The 18,290-nt window shown below is 38.5% G+C and overlaps 1 protein-coding gene across 1 annotated transcript; it reads right to left on the minus strand.

Moving 5' to 3' along the window:
- mamdc2b (MAM domain containing 2b) lies at nucleotides 1–18,049 on the minus strand. The gene is made up of 14 exons (XM_022687158.2): nucleotides 17,826–18,049; nucleotides 16,921–17,025; nucleotides 12,005–12,261; nucleotides 11,827–11,911; nucleotides 10,105–10,218; nucleotides 9,375–9,658; nucleotides 8,234–8,327; nucleotides 7,992–8,138; nucleotides 6,535–6,800; nucleotides 4,930–5,026; nucleotides 2,908–3,060; nucleotides 1,406–1,665; nucleotides 1,223–1,307; nucleotides 1–364 (listed from the first exon to the last, which is right to left on the minus strand). Exons 1-14 carry the CDS (start codon nucleotides 17,854–17,856, stop codon nucleotides 321–323), a joined length of 2,022 nt encoding a protein of 673 aa, XP_022542879.2. The 5' UTR covers nucleotides 17,857–18,049; the 3' UTR covers nucleotides 1–320.
- Nucleotides 18,050–18,290: the final 241 nt, after the last annotated feature.

Below are 18,290 nucleotides of genomic sequence, written 5' to 3' on the forward strand. Positions count from 1 at the left end.
CAGTATAATTTCCTCTTTATTAAAGATTCTCCATAAACACTATATCTACTCCATAGTTCAGTGATATGTATAAACCAAACATACTGCAGAACTGAGCTTTATTAAAAAATCTTTATCATGACGCAATCATATAGTACAAGCAAACTCGTAAAATCCTACTTTAATCTCCCAATCCAGATAGCAAATTTGTTTTCAAGTTAGTTACAAAGAGCGAGGAGCCAGGGATGACTGACTAACTCAAAAAACACATCTCCTCTTTTTCAAGTGTTCCCCCAAATTTTGTTAATTACGATTAACCTCTGTGTGCTGTATTTAATGTTTTATTCAATGTTGTTAAGATCTCCAGATGCTGGCCGGTCAGAATCTGTGGGAGGGAAAGAGAAAGAGTTTATTATTTTTACAATGCCTTGATGGGTGTTTTAGAGATGCCCAAGAATAATATTGTACATTTAATATTATTGAGTATTATTGAGACAAACACATCAAACTATTCATATATTGTTGTTATATTTTATGTGTAAGTGCTGTAAATGCCTGAAATTCGTTTCTTTTGTCGCCTAGAAAATACAGATAAACTGACCAGAAAAGGACAGTAACAGATATTGCTAAATGCTTATGCTAACCAGAGAAAAGACAATAGCTGACTGTAGGCTAATTGCTAATATTAGACTAGCCAGAAAAGGTAGAATTGTTAATGAAGCTTAAAGGAGAACCTATGGTGAAATCATGTTTAAAAAAAAGTAATGCGTGGCTCCAACTTAATAACTGAAATCCTAATGTGTGGGAACAAAATAATTAAGGCTTGAGAACAAGATCCTAATGTGTGGGAATGAGATAATTAAGGTGTTGGAACAAAATCCTAATGCGTGGGAACAACACAATGAAGGCTTGGGAACGAGATCCTAATGTATGGGAAAAAAATTATTAAGGCTTGAGAACAAGATCCTAATGCGTGGGAACAACATAATTAAGGCTTGGGAACAAGACCCTAATGTGTTAGAATGAGATAATTAAGGCGTGTGAACAAGATCCTAATGCGTGTGAACGAGATAACTAAGGCTTGGGAACAAATTCCTAATGCGTGGGAACAAAATATTAAGGCTTGGGAACGATTTCCTTATGTGTGGAAATGAGATAATTAAAGTTTGGGAATGACATCACATGATATCACCTTAGATTAAAAGGCATATTATAATCTGTGTATCATTAATGCGAGGAATACCTTTGCAGGGTCCCTTTTGAAATATGATGTCATCAATCGCAATATCACTTCGTAGAGACGGCCCCCGGAGAGCTTCAAAAACGATCTGAACCAGAAGAAGAAAGATACGTAACAATTACATGAAAATAAGATCTCTTTGAAAGTATGAACACTGGTGGATTGTGGGTAACTAAGTTTTCTTACTTGGTGTGAATGATCATACTGGTAGCTCACTGATGCTCTAACCCAGGAGATGCCCTGTTCTCCGCTGTGCACCCACAGGACCCTGTCTTCTTCCTCTAGATCTGAGCTCAGCAGGACGCTCAGCGTTCCTGTGCCAGAGCCGTACATATGGTAAAAGAACTGCAGGCACTGTGGACCTTTAGAACCGCGGAGAACGCTGGAGACCAGACGCGCTCTGTGGCCTGCAAACATCTGGGAGGCCTCGATGTGCAAATAGTGACCTTGGATGAGAAAAACAGACTGGACTGTAATTCAAGCAAGAATTCTGAAGTACAAAACAATGGGTTTAAGAGTAAACAGTAAAAAGATGATTAATAACATTTAGATGAAATATATACAGCTCTGGAAAAAAGTATCTTTGATTTTACCAAATTGAAAAGCTCTGGAATATAATCAAGAGGTAAATGGATAATCACAAGCCATCAAACCAAGATGAACTGCTTGAATTTTTGCACCAGGAGTGGAATAAAGTTATCCAAAAAGCAGTGTGTAAGACTGGTGGAGGAGAACATGACAAGACACATGAAAACTGTGATTAAAAACCAGGGTTATTCCACCAAATATTGCTTTCTGAACTCTTAAAACTTTATGAAGATGAACTTCTTTTTGAAGATCTACTTCTTTGCTTTATTTGAGGTCTGAAAGCTTTGCATCTTTTTTGTTATTTCAGCCATTTCTCATTTTCTGCAAAAATATGCTCTAAATGACAATATTTGTATTTGGAATTTGGGAGTAATGTTGGCCATATTGTTAATAAATAAAACAACAATGTTCATTTTTACTCAAATATATACCTACAAATAGCAAAATCAGAGAAAACTGATTCAGAAACTAAAGTGGTCTCTTAAAGCTCACCTTCCGTCGTTTTTTCTTTCATTTTAAAATGTCTAGTTGTGGTCTCTAGTTTGAATGAATGACATGTGAGCCGTTTTTGTAAAAAAAAAGTGCTCAGGTGTCTCTGTATAGCTCTTTTTTAATGGACTGTTTTAGGGGTGTGTCCAAAATGACCGGATTCCAGCTTTGCTCATGAATATTCATACATGCAAACAGCATGCAAATATCTCTCCTCTGATTGGCTAGGAGCACTGCGACGCCCCTCCACCGCTCTGCCGCTCACTGCCTCCCACCTCCTAACTGATGAGCGGTGATGTTGCGTCGCTTCAGCTCCGCCTCTGGGAGTTTCTCGAGCCAAGGTGGGCTGGTCTGTGAGTTTCTGCCTACGTAGGCAGAAAGATAATTCAAAATTCACCCGAGGGGGGGAGGGGGGATTTCTTTGCTTAGCTCCTGCAGACAATGGGGGCTGCAAAACAGTTTAATGTGCAGGTGTACACATTCAACTCAGAGAGACCTACTGTATTCCACAAAAAACAAGAAAAATCGGATTTTCGCGGAAGGTGACCTTTAATATTTTTTCCAGAGATGTTTATATATCTGAGTGTTTAATCAAAAAATGGATAACAGACCAACTCCAGTTGTGTGATCTCCTATTGGTCCTGTGTAGGATGTTGGTGTCGGGCCTTTAGCCAGAACCCAGTCTGCTTCATCACCGTGTTTGTCCTGTGTGTAGCCACACAGTCCAGTCTCGAAGTTACAGTGAGAAGGATGAGAAGGAGGTCCTGTAATGATCAAGACCATGTTAATGTTGCTTATTTGAGTGTTGTGTTATTCAGTATACAGTACTGTGCTCAGAGCCTACATGTTATACAGTACACAATACAGTCAAAAGTTTGGACACACCTTCTCATTCAATGTTTTTATGTTTTTATTTATTTATTTATTTTTGTAAATAAATAGTAAAGTGATCCAGACTATGAAGAAACCCATAAGGAGCCATGTAATAACTAAAAACTGTTTTAAACAAACCAAAATACTCTGTGAAGAATTTAGGTGCTCTTATCTGGGGAGATGTTAATTTGCTGTTTCTGAGGTTGGTAACTCTGATGAACTTATACTGTACAACAGACAAACTCTTGCTCTTTTACTCCTGGCGTGGTCCTGATGAGTGCCAATTTCATCATAATGGTTTTGATGGTCTTTCAACTGCACTTAAGGATACGTACAAAGTTCTTGAAAGATTTTAAATTGACTGACCTTAATTTCTAAAAGCAAGGGTGTACAAACTACAGCCCATTTCCTTTTTTGGAATGGCCCATGAGGTATTTTAAAAATAAAATAAAAGTTGGCTCGTTATTAAGCAGGTTTTTAAAATGTGAGATTCAAAGTTTGAACTCTAGGTGTCGCTATCACACAAACCCAATCTAAAACGCTCCTCATCTCCTTTCCTTCCTTCATTATGCCTATACTAATGTTCCTGAGCTTTTGGGAGAACATGGCAGCTCCAAAAAAACGGTAAACAGACACCGAATGCAGAAAATTTCTATGACTATTTTTTCATTTGCCGTAATTAAGGAGTTTAATATTAAGAGACATTATGAAACGACACGTCAGTTTGAAAAATCTTACTTTACACAACACTGTCAAAGATAAATACATATGGTAACTCAAGTAAAACGGTGTGTAAATGATAGTAATCCAGAAAATGTATTATTTAAAGTGGTATATTTCATTATTTGATTTATTACAGAGTCTGTGGCCCATGACTGAACACATATGTCTCCTTCTGGCCCCCAACAAAAAAAAGTTTGGACACCCCTGTCTTAAATTATTTTTTTCTTTACTTAATTGAGTAGTTCTTGCCAAATATGGATTAGAACATAACTCAAATAGACCTATTCACTGTACACCAACTCTACCTCTTCACAACTTTACAACTGATGCTCTCAAACGCATTAAAGTTCCACTAGGTGGGATTGAGATTTTGTGCTTGTGGGCTCCCCCTACAGTTGCAGAGTGTAATAAATATTTCAGCCTGATTAGTTTCTCTTTCTCGTTTTCTGGCTTTCACCAACATATTCGGTCTCTTTCCAGCTTCTGCCAGAGGGTCTGTAGGTTAGTTCGTAAAGAATGAACCAGTAGTTCTTGTAGAACTGTTAGAACTACAGGACGGAAAGCAGGTTGCAGTTCTCGCGAGCGATGGTTGCAGCCGCCTAGGAAAATTACAGAGTCTGGTTTGAGCTCAGAGGAGCTCCGGCACAGACACGAGAGCACCGCCATTCCTCCTATTACACCTATGTCAGAGGTGCTACTTTGAAGAATCTAAAATATAAAACACATTCTTTATTAGACTTTATTATTAATTTACAATACAGACAATTATGAGAATAATGAAAAAACACTAAACTATGTCCAAATTTTTGATTGGTACTGTACATCATACTCAAAAACTAGTCACCTGAAAAGCACGACAGCAGCTGAGTCTTTTTTTAACCATGTGTTAAATACTGTATTTAACTGTATTATTTTCTTGATGCTGCAGAATGTAGAATTTGTTGTAGTATTTGTATTAAATGTATTATTTGTGGGCTCTGCACAGTACTGTATATTATATGACTAATTAAAGGATTTGTTTGTAATGGATACGTCACCTAATTGGAGCTCACAATCCCCAAGACTGACAGTAATGTCATCAAGGCCAACATAGCCACACGTCCAGAAGCTTTTACACGTGCTGACGAACACCACCTTCAACGGGAAAAAGAGAGATGGAATCATATCATTCGATTTGTATTGTACGCATTTTTATGTATATTTGTTCTATTTTTCTCCAGTATTTTCTGCTGGTCCTCACGGCATTCGCTTATTTTCTAAACCCATTAAAAAAACACAGAGAAACATATGAAGGCCTGTCATACGGACAGATGTTACGGGGCTGAGTCAGACTCAGAAGAGAAGAAGGTAAGTGGTAACAGAAGTATGACAGTCTGCCAGCCTGTTTCTAATCTACACTGTTCTGAACCGTCTGAGCTCAGACAGTGGCCGCTCTTTGATATGTGAGGTAATGGATACAGATTATAAAGCATTGTAATAGAAGATAATAGGGAAGATGAGTCACTGTTCTCTTGTTTGTTTGTTTTTATATACCTAGGGCAGCATATTTGTTTTAATGAGATTCAGAATAAAGCAGTCTGAGTCAGTTTCAAAGATCTTGTTTATGCTGTAAAAATGAAACTGGGACACTGATGTAAAGTGTTTGTGAAATTTGGATAAAAAAATATTGCTTTTTTAATCTTAACTATAATTTTTAGGTTAATTTAACTATTACTGGTATTTACTTTGATTTATACCACAGTTAGTTCTGACCCTGCAGTATGATTGGCTGAGAGGCGTTCTATGAGTGCCGTTATCAGCTGATAATGCACTGTAACCGAAGCTCCCCATGGCTGTAGTTTTATCTATTTATATATGAATACACCACCAAATATTTATATTTTGTCAAAATGTCACAAACAGTGGTCTAAATGTATGTGAAATTCAAGAATTCCTTTATTTTAAAATAAACTCTGTATAATTTATAAACTGCCACATTCCTGTCGTTGTTACTGTCATCTCCTTATCCTATTTTTTTAATTGTGCTGATCATCAAAGTGAGTTTATTAGATCATAATTAATAATCTTGGCTCCAGTAAAAGGTGGTCAGCTTGCTTTACCTTCGCGCCTTATTAAAAAGCAATGTGTGTAATTTAAACCCTATTATTCCACAGTTAGTTCCGACCCTGTGATGAGATTGACTGAGATGCATTCTATGAAAGCTGTTATCAGCAGGTAATGCACTGTAACCGAAGCTCTCCATTACTCGGCCATATACAGGTAACCTAGCAACGATGCAGCGCTTACAAGCCAAACAGAGCAGCAATGGAACTATTTTAACTTGCGGAGTTTTTATAAACAAACAGATTGCGTTTTCTCGTCCTCTTTAACTCAAAATCTTTCAATAAACAGTGATAATGGAACTGTGGGATAATCGCAAAAATACACTTGAGGTTTGTGGTATAACTTGAAATACTGCCAATGCCAATATTACACATTATAGCATTTCCTCTTGTATATTATTGCTTAAATAATATCTGTTATAAAGCCTGAATGACAGCCACGCTGACCATGTAGGTTCCTAATTGTTAAATTGCATATTTATTATTTTAAAAACGTGAAGTATTTAAATGTGGCCATATTTGAATCTCTATAAACTTAACCTGAGTAGTCTTCTGACTCTGGATAGATAGTTCAGTTTGTATCCAGGCATCTCTGGTCTTCTCACTCTGGGCCCATATTTCGTCTTGTTTTGGTCCAGCTGTGTCGTACAGATACACAGCCAGCGCTTGGCCCGTTTTACTGAAGCCCCTGAGAGAGTAGAAGAACCTCAGGCAGTACTTCTGGTTCCCTGGCAGCGGCGGGCCGTAGAGCCGGCTGACGTAGCCAGACTGCATTGTGAAGCCTGAATTTGCCAGCAAGAACGAACCTGTTTGGACAGAAAAATGCAGAATTATCTAATTCTGAATTCTGTGCTGCATTGCCTCTAAACATTACACAATTACACAGCTGTGTTTGTTGCAGTTGAAGTTGAAGTCATCGTGTTTGTGTGTAATTTATAGAGATACATGTCTTTATTCTTGTTTATCTTATATAATATTAAACTTAGGGATTTCTGAAAATATTATAATGCAGTTGTGAAATAAGAAGCTATTATTATTTGATTTGAACATTTGATATACACTCTAAAAAACAGAGGTACGATTTGAGTACTTTTTTGTACTCAAAGGTACACTCTTCATAATTGTACCCTCAAAGGTACAATATTGGTCTTCTTTACAGGGTCAGATGTGTTCCCTTTGAAGTACAAAGTCATTCCAAACAGCAATAAGTACAGATTTGTACCATTTAATCAGCCAAAAGGTACATTCTGTATTCTGTCTCACTGTCCTAATAAACAATATTTATTTTAATTGCACATTTTTCATTTGAAAGCCAGACAATTTTGGATCATCAAGTTCTGGACACATATTCAGTTGATAATGATGCTTATAATCTTTATAATCTTTACTAGCACAAAAAACATGGGTACAAAAAAGTACTTTCACTGAAAGGTACTTTGTTGTACCTCAATATAAGGTATAGCCACAGCGACAAGCTTTGTACAAATCTGTACTTATTTTTCTTAGTATGTATAACAATATAATATGCACTTTAATAACTTTACATAGGTTGCTATTAGGTTAGACTGTATATTTGCTTCACCATAACAATTACCTAGCACCACCACAGCAACCTCCAGTGGTACCTCACCAACTACTTAGCAACACCATAGCAACCAACTACGAATGCCATAACAATTACCAGGATACAATGCCAGCCACCTAACAACACCATAGAATGCACCCACCACAACATAGCAGCCACTTAGAAACACCATAGCAAACACCTGTGTTACCATAGCAGCAACCTAGCAAATGCTTAGAAATACTACTTTGGAACTACTTTAGCAATAACACAACTACCTAGCTGAACTATACCAAGCACTTTGGAGACTATAGCAACCATAAAACAACACCACAGCAACCACTTAGAAAAAACTAAGCAACACCACAGGCCCCACACTGGATACAACAATAAAGCAATGTAGATTCCCCAGCACTCAGACCCATTCCAGCACCTGTTCCTGTGGTGTGATCTCCTGTTCTGTAGATGTTCGGCTGCACAGATACTCTCCTCCACAGTGCTGCGTCTGCTGCTCGCTGAGTGTACCGGCAGAAGCCCCGCTCAAAATCACAGTCCGCCACCTTCGGGTCGAACGTGGGTTCTGAGAAACAAGTTAAAATAAGTGTTTTTAACTGAATTTAATGAAAATCAGATTTCTGATTTGGCTTTTGATTCCAGACTTTAGATTTACAGCACCTGTTTCTTCACTGCAGAACTCTGGAGAAAAGGAAATATCATCCAGAAACACGCGGCCTCCTTTCGGACTGTTGAACGACACTTCAAATACCACCTGGAGGCTCAAACACACACATACAGAGACACGCAGTATAAAAAAAACCCCTATATGCCACAGAAATACACATCTTGCAGACATGCTCACAGATGGAGGTCATGTGTTCCCATCCTGTACTGATGTAGCCGGACAGAGAAAAGCCCATTTTAAATGCAGATTCTGCCCAGTCTGTTTTCTCTCAGGGTTGTTTTCAGATGGTATCTCTTTTTATTAATTCCATTTTTCTTTGATCCTTTCTGCTTTCTTGCTTTCTTCTCATTTCTATTCTGTTCTTTTCCTGTTATTTTTCCTCTCTCCAGCCTTCTGTTCTCATTCCTATCATGATTATTTTTTCTAATGAAAAAGAACTCTGCAACCATAAACTGCAGCACTGCACCAGATACTCGTTATTGTCTGACAGGGTAACCATTTCTGTGGCAACTATAAAGATTTTATTTTGAGTTCCAAAACTCAACAACAGACCTCCCACCCTGCATAAACTCCTGTCCAGGAGGGTAGCACCAAGCCCACACCCCCATCACCAGCAACTTCTACTACAACCATATACAGCTCTGGGAAAATAGTTAAGAGACAAGTTCAGTTTCTGAAACAGTTTCTCTGAATTTGCTATTTATAGGTATATGTTTGAGTAAAATGAACATTGTTGTTTTTTTCCATAAACAACATTTCTCCCAAATTCCCCCCAAAAATATTGTCATTAAGAGCATTAATTTGCAGAAAATCGAAAATTAGAAATGTCTGAAATAACAAAAAAAAAAGACACAGAGCTTTCAGAACTCAAATAATGCAAAAAAACAAGTTCATATTTATAAAGTTTTAAGAGTTCAGAAAATAATATTTGTTGGGAGAACCCTGGTTTTTAATCACAGTTTTCATGCATCTTAGCATGTTCTCCTTCACCAGTCTTACACACTGCTTTTGAATAATTTTATGCCTAGGAGTAATAAGGGGAAAGAGTGCCATCTACCCACCCAGCGAGAACAATTGTGGCCAATTGTGCTCTCTCAGGGCTCTGGCAGCGAAAACAGACATACTGTATCTTACCTCCACAGGATAGGGGGCTCTCAGAGCCACTTGGACAGGAATCCAGACCTCAGTCTCTGTCCCCCAGTCCACCTGATTGTTCTCAGGTTGGTCTGCTCTCCACAACTCCTGGTACTGTCCAGCCCGGTCTCTACTGTAGACCGAGAACAGATGACCGTCCACATGGTCCTGCTGGTACTGGAAGCTCAAACAACCCGACAAAGGAACCATGGTCATGGGTGACACCAGCTTGGCCACTTCTTTAAGAGTCTTGGTGTGGACGGAATCCACGTACATGTAATTGCCTGGTGAGGAAAGCAAGATCTTAGTAAATATAGTATGTTAAGGAGGTTTTCAGAGGGCAGAAGGGTTACGTTAACTTTTTTTTACTGTTTATGAAACAGAAAGTTTGGTATAAAAGATTACAGGCAGGCTTCCAATGCAATGGAAAAATGGATTTTAGTTTATTTGATTCTTTTCTGTGCATTACAGACAGAAAACAGTACTCTTACATTTTTCCATCACTAGAGATCATTCAGGTCTGAAAGGGTTAAATAGCTAGTAGAGTAGTCTCTACTCTGTAATACTACAGAGCTCATTTACTGTGTAGGTAGAAGATGGTATACTGAGCAGTGAAGTGGTCTACAGTTAACATACCTCGACTGCAGTGTTAGAAAGGAAGTTTACACACTGATAATGGTCATTTTCAGAGCTTTAATAAGAGTTTCAGCATGCTCTATATAACACACACCTGGCTCATCACTGTGGGTGTGGCTATTTGGATCTCCTCTTCCCACGTACCAGTTCACATTGCTGTTCCACTGATTTGTATAGCCACACAGATGAGACTCTTCAAAATCACACTCTTTTAAACAAAAAAAGAGAAAAAACACAGTTTGTTTGAACATACTGATGAGATTTTGATGGCGTGAGAGACTTTGCTTTAACTGATTTAGTTCTGATTGCTCTTGGAAAATCACTAACACACAAAACTAGGTTTAAACTGTAGCAGATGTTAGAGGTTTTCAATGCTGCACCACCAGAGGCTCTTGATCAACAACAACACCACTGCAGTCCCTCAGCCACTAAAATGAGCGGTATGTGGGTTTGCCATGGTCTTCATTAGAAAACAGAGCTTATCCAGAGCAGGCTGTGTTAAAGTTTCACCACTGGTTGCTTGAATTTCTGTTTGCATGGCGCTGTGAATGTTGTTTAACCTTAGTAGAAGTAAAGTCTTCCTGTCTAATTTCCATTTCTAACATTTGTTCAATGTTTAACATATGTATATTTACAATACATTTAGCATGGGGTGGCATGTAGAAAGGCTTAGACCAGGGGTGTCCAAACTATGGCCCGCGGGCCATTTGCGGCCCGTTTCCTTTTTTGGAGCGGCCCGCTGTTAAGCAGGTTTTTATAATGTGAGATTCAAAGTTTGAACACTGTGTCAGAAACGGGCAAAAGAGTCGGAGAGGGTGCGCATTTCTAGCGCACAAAAACTGGGCAAAGAGTCTAAAAGCGGAGAGATTGCGCATTTCTGCGCATTTGTAGCGCAGAAAAACGGGGCAAAAGAGTCTAAAAGCGGAGAGAATGCGCATTTCTAGCGCAGAAAAACGGGCCAAAGAGTCTAAAAGCTGAGAGGGTGCGCATTTCTAGCACAGAAAAACGGGCCAAAGAGTCTAAAAGTTGCCGTAATTAAATAGTTTAATATTAAGAGACATCATGAAATTAAACATCAATTTGAAAAATCTTAGTTTACACAACACTGTCAAAAATAAAGATAGTTAGTCAAGTAAAATGTTGTGTAAAGGAAAGTAATCAGGAAAAAAGTATTATTTAAAGTAGTATATTTCATTATTTGTTTTATTATAGAGTCTGTGGCCCGTGACTTCAAATATATTTCTCCTTCAGGCCCCCAACAAAAAAAGTTTGGACACCCCTGGCTTAGACTCTCAACCTTTTCCACCTCACAGCCCATCTGTTTATTCTTGGAAACTAAAAAACATTTTTATAGTGATACTATTATTTTACTATTTCTGATCGTCTGGTATCAGGTCAAAAGCTAAGGTTTAAATCTTGGTGTAGTATAGTGGGAAACAACAAGGTCAGGCAAACCAAGAAACTACCTGTAGTCCTAAGCTGGCCTGGGGCCCCCAGAAATTTACTTGGTATGAATTTAACGCCATGTCAAAATGTGCAAGAGACCATCAGCTGCTGGCGCTCAGAGGGAGCAAAATTGGCCTCGCTCCCTCCGGGTGGGTAGATGGCGCTTTATACCCACATTACTAAAGGGTGTTGTCCGCAGCACAGTGCATCTGTGAGCTGACATATCAAAACCGAGTCGCTGCGTTTCACTGAGTCTCTGCGCTAATTAAAAGAATTAGTTCATGCCTTTTGTGCTTTTCGAGCCGTGCAAGGCGTGCTTTTTTTGCACCCTCTTTTTTTACATTTAATAAATGTTATATGTGTCACTAACCTATGCAGTATTTATCTGAAATGCTGATCTCAAAGATGGACACACTGCTGCCTTCAGCTGATCCAGGTCTGCCCTCAATAACAATCTAAACAAGAAGATTCAAGTAAACAAATTTATATAGTAATACAAACAGTAACGACACAATCGTATATTCAGCTCCCCGCCACGCGTCTCTCACCTTGTAGGGTTCGGTGGAGTTCTGGAGGTCTATGCTGGCGACGAGCCAGCTGTCCGAGGGGCTGTGAGCCGACCACAGCATGTGATCAAAACTCTCCCCCTCCAAGCGTCTCTGAAGCTGCAGTGTGGCGCTGCCTGTCAGCTGATACACCATCCTGAGGCAGTTCCAGTCCTGCTGCTCCACTTCTGGACCCACCAGAACGGCCTTTTCTTTTTCCTGCCCAGCCTGGGGGCTTCCATCCACGGTGAGAAAGTGCCCTTAGGGGAGCAAACAGAGGTTTTTGTCAAGCAGCAAAACTGTGTGGCTTGTGGAAAGATTTCAAATGATGTGGGGTTGATGCTGCAGTTGGTCAGGTCTAGGTTCAGCAACAGTATGTGCTGAAAGAATGAGATCAGCTGAATACCTGAATATACTGAATATAGACCAGGTTATTCCATCAATAGATTTTTTCTTGATTATTCCAAGATAACAATGTCAGGATTCATGGGGCTGGAATTGTAAAAGAGTGGTCCAAGGACCGTGAGATTGAGAATCTTTGGGATGTGCTGGAGAAGATTTTGTGCATTGGTCAGATTCTACTATCATCAATGCTTCGGCAAGATCGTGAAAAAAAAGGAATGCAACACTGGATTGAAATAAATCTTGTGACGTTGCAGAAGCTTATTAAAACAATGCCACAGTGAATGGTAAAGCCACAATCAAAGCTAAAGGTGGTCCAATTTTTTTTTTTTCATTTGACAGCTCTGAAGATATGAAACTTCGAAACAATATAAAGTAGTCAGTGTACAGCTTGTATAAGAGTGTAAATTTGCTATGCCTTCAACATAACTCAACACACAGACATTAATGTCTAAACAATGTCTGGCAACCCTGGTGAAAAAAATATATACTTAATTGTACTTAAAACATATTGAGAAATATCTAAGTATGCTGTTAATTTACTTACAGATTTATGTACTTACTTAAAATATATTAAAAGTACATTAATATTATGCTTTTATGAAATGTTTGAAAGTAAACTTTGATCCTACTTCTTAAAAAAAAGTACATTATAGTGTATTAAAAAAATGATTACTATGAAGTTGTTATGAACTTTTATTTTAATGGAATTCAATATACTTCTAAAATATTAATTTCCAAATATATTTTTGTACATTTTTTAGCAAAGTGCGTTAAAAACAACTGTTACACTGGTACACTTAAAGTACAGTAAATTAAATTACTACTACTAATTAAAAAAAAAATTTAATTTACATTTTTAACGCACTAAAAATTGCAGCACAGTATATTTAAATATATACAAATACACTTAAACAACACAATATCATTCCAAGCTAATCAAACTTCTGTGAAATTAAACTGTCCACCTAGGAAGCAACACTGATTTTACCTGCTGTTGTGCAAATGGAACAAGCAACAGGTGGAAATTATTAGCAATTAGCAAGACACACTCAATAAAGCAGTGGTTTTGCAGGTGGGGACCACAGACCACTTCTATGCTTTCTGGCTGATGTTTTGGTCACTCTTGAATGCTGGTGGTGGTTTCAAACTCGTGGTAGCACGAGACACACTCTACAACAAGTGGCTCAGGTAGTGCAGCTCATTCAGGATGACACATGGATTTGAGCTGTGGCAAGATGGTTTGCTGTGTCTGTCAGCAAAGTTTCCAGTAGAGCTGGGCGATTCGAATTTACAGTTAAGGACCATGTGTTTTTATGAAAATCGATTTTCTCTGAGTTTTAATTTTCACCATGGAAGCTCCCCTGAGATTAGCCCCGCCCCTCTCTCCCGCGCGCAGCCCCGCCCCCCCCTCTTCCGCACTGTGCGTGCTGACTGACCCCGCCCCGTATTTACAGAGCAGAAATATAAATATAAAAGTGTCTTCAGTGTGACACGAAAAAAAAACTCACTGATTTTAACTCACACAGTCTCAGTCACCACGTAGCCTGTCACTCACCTCGTCCACAGTGTCTGCCTCTTTGTAAAAAGCTATTCAACAATTTGCCTATAAGAGGTTTGAAAATAAAGAAAACTTAAGAAAGCTAAAAAAAATTATAAAATAAAAAACTACTCTTATAATAACATTTAAAAACACGGCAAAAAAATTATTTATGGAAGAAATGTTTAGTGTGATTGTATATTGTGTGGTGGTGTGTAAATTTGTGTATGAAAAACCCCAATAAACAGAGTTCAAAAACAAAAACAAAAACAAATTATTTTGAGACGTGACTGCCTATTTAAAAAGCAACAGAAGTTGGTCATTTGTATCATTTCTAACATATTTGGAGTGTTTTTTACTCACTTTTTTCTCTCTCACAATGTTAACCCTTTACAGCTTCAAAAAATGTATTATGCAAATTAGGCGATGACGTCATTTAGCGACTTTTAGGAGATTTTAGTAGGGGAAAAATCGATTTAAATCGAAAATCGTATTATTTTTGAAAAAATCAAAGATTTTTTTGGGGCCATATCGCCCAGCTCTAGTTTCCAGAGGCTGGAGGCGCTACCAGGAGACATGGAGGGGGCAGCAGGAGGGCAACAACCCAGCAGCAGGACCGCTACCTCCTCCTTTGTGCAAGGAGAGGAGCAGCAGTGACAGAGCCCTGCAAAATGACTTTCAGCAGGCCACAAATGTGCATGTGTCTGCACTAACGGTTAGAAACAGACACCATAAGGGTGGTATAAGGGCCCGACGATACTTTAATCTACTTAGTTTTCACTTGGAAAAGCTAATTGGTATAGCATAAGCTTCCAATACTTGTTAGCTACATTAACCTCATTATTGGCAAACTACTGCTTTAATGTTGTCCAGAATGTTGTGATGACAGGAGAAGAAGATATATGTGACTGACGTTTTGTAATGAGGCATAGAGTGCAGACACACACACACACACACACACACACACATACAGACAGACAGACACACACACACAAACACAACAGAATCCAAACACTGGAATGCTGTCTGGCTAAGCTAGAGCTAATATCACTCCCACATTCAGATCCACTTCAATCAGCTTCACACGTCCCATCCATTTCCTGCTGTATACAATCAATCACAAATAATTGACGGGTCCAGAAGCAACAGATAAACACACTGAGTGCCACGTTTGGGTACAACAAGGCTTTATAATAAATTCTGAAGGAAAAAAACACATTCCAGATGCTTGAAAGCACATTATGCAGATGATAGTCATCCCAGACATGTTTCCTCTAATAAAAATATTCAGAAAACAGAACAAGGCCTGGAATTATGAAATATTGTTGTTGTTTGTTTGTGTTTTTAATCTTTTGTAGTTCATATTATACGCATAGTACACATTTATTTTTATTTTTAACTCTTTAAAGCATGGCAAAGTTGGCAATAAGGACATTTTCAAATTCAAGGGTTTCTTGACCTTTCATAAAAGACAAAAAGCAGCCATGCCTTAATGGTGCCAAAGAAGGAATAAATTGCACATGTATTAGGAGTACGTTGATCTTTGACTTTAGTTGGGCAGGCTTGGAAGGCATTTACAAGTCTAGTTACTACCCTGTTATTTGGCCTCAGAACAAAACACATTGTTTTATCTTTTAAGGAGAGCTTGTGGGGGGGGGAAACGTTAAGCTGTTTTATGGCACTACAATGGCTCATTGAATACACATGGAGTGAAGAAATTATTAAAGCTAGTGTCGGGCCGCTAATGTTAGCATTTAGCCGAGCATGGATCCCCATATTTCCCCCCAGCTTTCACTTTGTTTTGTGCACAATTTGTTCTTCTCTTCTGTGGACACTTCACAAGAAAAACTATGGTCATGTTATGTTTCCCATTGCAATCAGTATTCCCATGAAAAGAAGAGTCTGCAGGTGGGTGAGCTGCTCTTCAGTATCAACAACATCATATTCTTCCAAAGTCACCATCACGCTTTACCAGGTTTGATAGTAACAAATCTTAAATTTTAAGGATTATGGATATTCCATGTCCAATATATTATGGTGCATTACTAGAAAATGGAGAAACTCTAAAATAGTACACTTTTAAAGTGAATAGGGCACAGGTTTAAAAAATTGGTGTTTGCAAAGTGAAAGCATTTCAAGTGAAAGTTGAAGCATTTCAGAACTTTTGCACAGATGTTTTGCATATACTATGCTGCCAATCCAGTGTGGTACCGTGATAGGATGCCTGACATTTCCTTGTTACCAAATATATCAGATGCAATAGTGTAAAGCATGCTGTCACTGGACTCTAAAGCAATAGAGACATGTTCTCTGGAGTAGTAAATCATGTTTCTCCATCTGGCAACCCAATGGATGAGTCTGGGTTTGGTGGTCGCCAGGAGACTAATACTTTTCTGACTGCATTGTGCCAAATGTAAAGTTGGGTGGAGGGGGGATGATGGTACAGGGTACACTTCTATTTCATCGATTATATCCTGTACTTAATTTATTTTGCTATTTATAGGTATATGTTTGAGTGAAATGAACATGGTTGTTTTCTTCTATAAACTACAGACAAGATTTCTCCTACATTTCAAATAAAAATATTGCCATTTAGAGCATTTATTTGCAGAAAATATGAAATGTCTGAAATAACAAAAAAAATGCAGAACTTTCAGACCTCAAATAATGCAAAGAATACAAGATCTCCTCCACCAGTCTTACACACTGCTTTTGGATAACTTTATGCTACTTACTCCTGGAGCAAAAATCAAGCAGTTCAGTTTAGTTTGATGGCTTGTGATCATCCATCTTCCTCTTGATTATATTCCAGAGGTTTTCAGTTTGGTAAAATAAAAAAAAACTCACAATTTTTAAGTGGTCTCTTTAAAAAATGGGTCGGTACTGACACATAATCATATTAATAACTATGTAATTTGTATTTAGGAAGGTTTAAGAAGTGAATAATAGGGATTCGGTAGGTTGAGAGGTTGGTTACCGGTGGGGCTGAATGTCCAGCTGAGTCCGGCCGGGTCAGAGGTGTAATCACAGGTGCTGCTTTCAAAGCTACAGGAACCTGGCAGAACATCTGCCTGAACCACCGCTGCAACAGGAAAGAATAAATAACACCAGTAACACACACACACACTTTTTCCACTCTGTCCATGTCTCTCTCTCTCTCTCTCTCTGTCTTAATGTCTCTCTCTATGTCGTTTGATCATGCATGTGTGCACACATACAGTGCTGTGCAAGAGACCGAAGCAAATTACACTAATCCATTTATCTCAGCAATATGAGTGTTTTTACCTGAAAAAACACCACATATGATTTGAACAGATGCAAATAAACATTAGCTTTAAACTTAGTTTGTTATATCCTGTGAGCCGAGCTGAAGAATTAAATGTAGTTCCAGATTTCTCCTGGATGCTCCTCAGCCAGCATGTGTATATTATGTTCAGTTCCGTCAGCAGCGCACCTGATTTACCACATTTCCCAGTAATTTACCAAACCTGTTATGGATTAATATGATGAGAACTAGAAATAACTCTATTAAACTCAGATGAGGAGATATTGGGAGATGCTTTAAAGAAAACTTTTTAGCTTTTTGTAAAATTGCTGTTTTTATTTATTGTAATGTTAGTGTTTTAATGAGCTAATAAACACTTAGTTCACAGATAAGAAACTTATTGTTTACTGAAATTTCCAAAGGTGCCTAAAACATTTGCACAGTACTGTACCAACAAACACCTGCATAGGCATTCACACTAAAAGACAGTGCACACTGCTTCCACATGAATATTACATCAACAACTGTTTACTTACTGCACACACACACACACACACACACACACACACAAACACACACACACACACACACACACACACTTCAGGTGTTGTACTCACTGATCAGGCTGAGGAGGAGGTAGTTCATCATCTTCTCTGGAATAAAAGTTTTCCTGCAGCTGAAACACAGAATGTGCCTGCTAGACTTCAGCTTCAGAACCGGCCCATATGAGCTTTCTTTCTCTCTCTCTCTCTCTCTCTTTCCCTATGTCTGTCTGCCTCTCTCTCTCTCCCTCACACTCAGATGGGAGCCTTCTGTCTGGCGAAGAGAGAGAGAATAGAGAAAGAGAGAGAGAGAGAGAGAAAGAGGAGGAAAGGAGGGAGTGAATGATGGAGGGAGGAGGACTGATAATGTTTACCAGATTCAGACACGGCTTCCTTTTTCGGTGGAAAGTCCAGATCTTTTACTTGTTTTTTTCTGACCGGTTGTTTTCATTGTATTTTGAGACACACTGACCGTGACATACACGTCATCACCCTTTACACCTGCAGCAGATAAATTACTAAAATATTAATTATAAATAA

This window comes from Astyanax mexicanus, chromosome 20, assembly GCF_023375975.1.
Source record: "Astyanax mexicanus isolate ESR-SI-001 chromosome 20, AstMex3_surface, whole genome shotgun sequence".
NCBI classification, from domain to species: domain Eukaryota; kingdom Metazoa; phylum Chordata; class Actinopteri; order Characiformes; family Acestrorhamphidae; genus Astyanax; species Astyanax mexicanus.

Coding starts and splice junctions, on each gene's coding strand:
- mamdc2b (XM_022687158.2), bottom strand. CDS start 17,856: ATGATGAACTACCTCCTCCTCAGCCTGATCA. Junction 12,262..16,920: donor CTGGACATTCAGCCCCACCG/GTAACCAACCTC, acceptor TGCTCCCCTAAG/GGCACTTTCTCACCGTGGAT. Junction 8,328..9,374: donor GAGCCCCCTATCCTGTGGAG/GTAAGATACAGT, acceptor TTGAGCCTCCAG/GTGGTATTTGAAGTGTCGTT.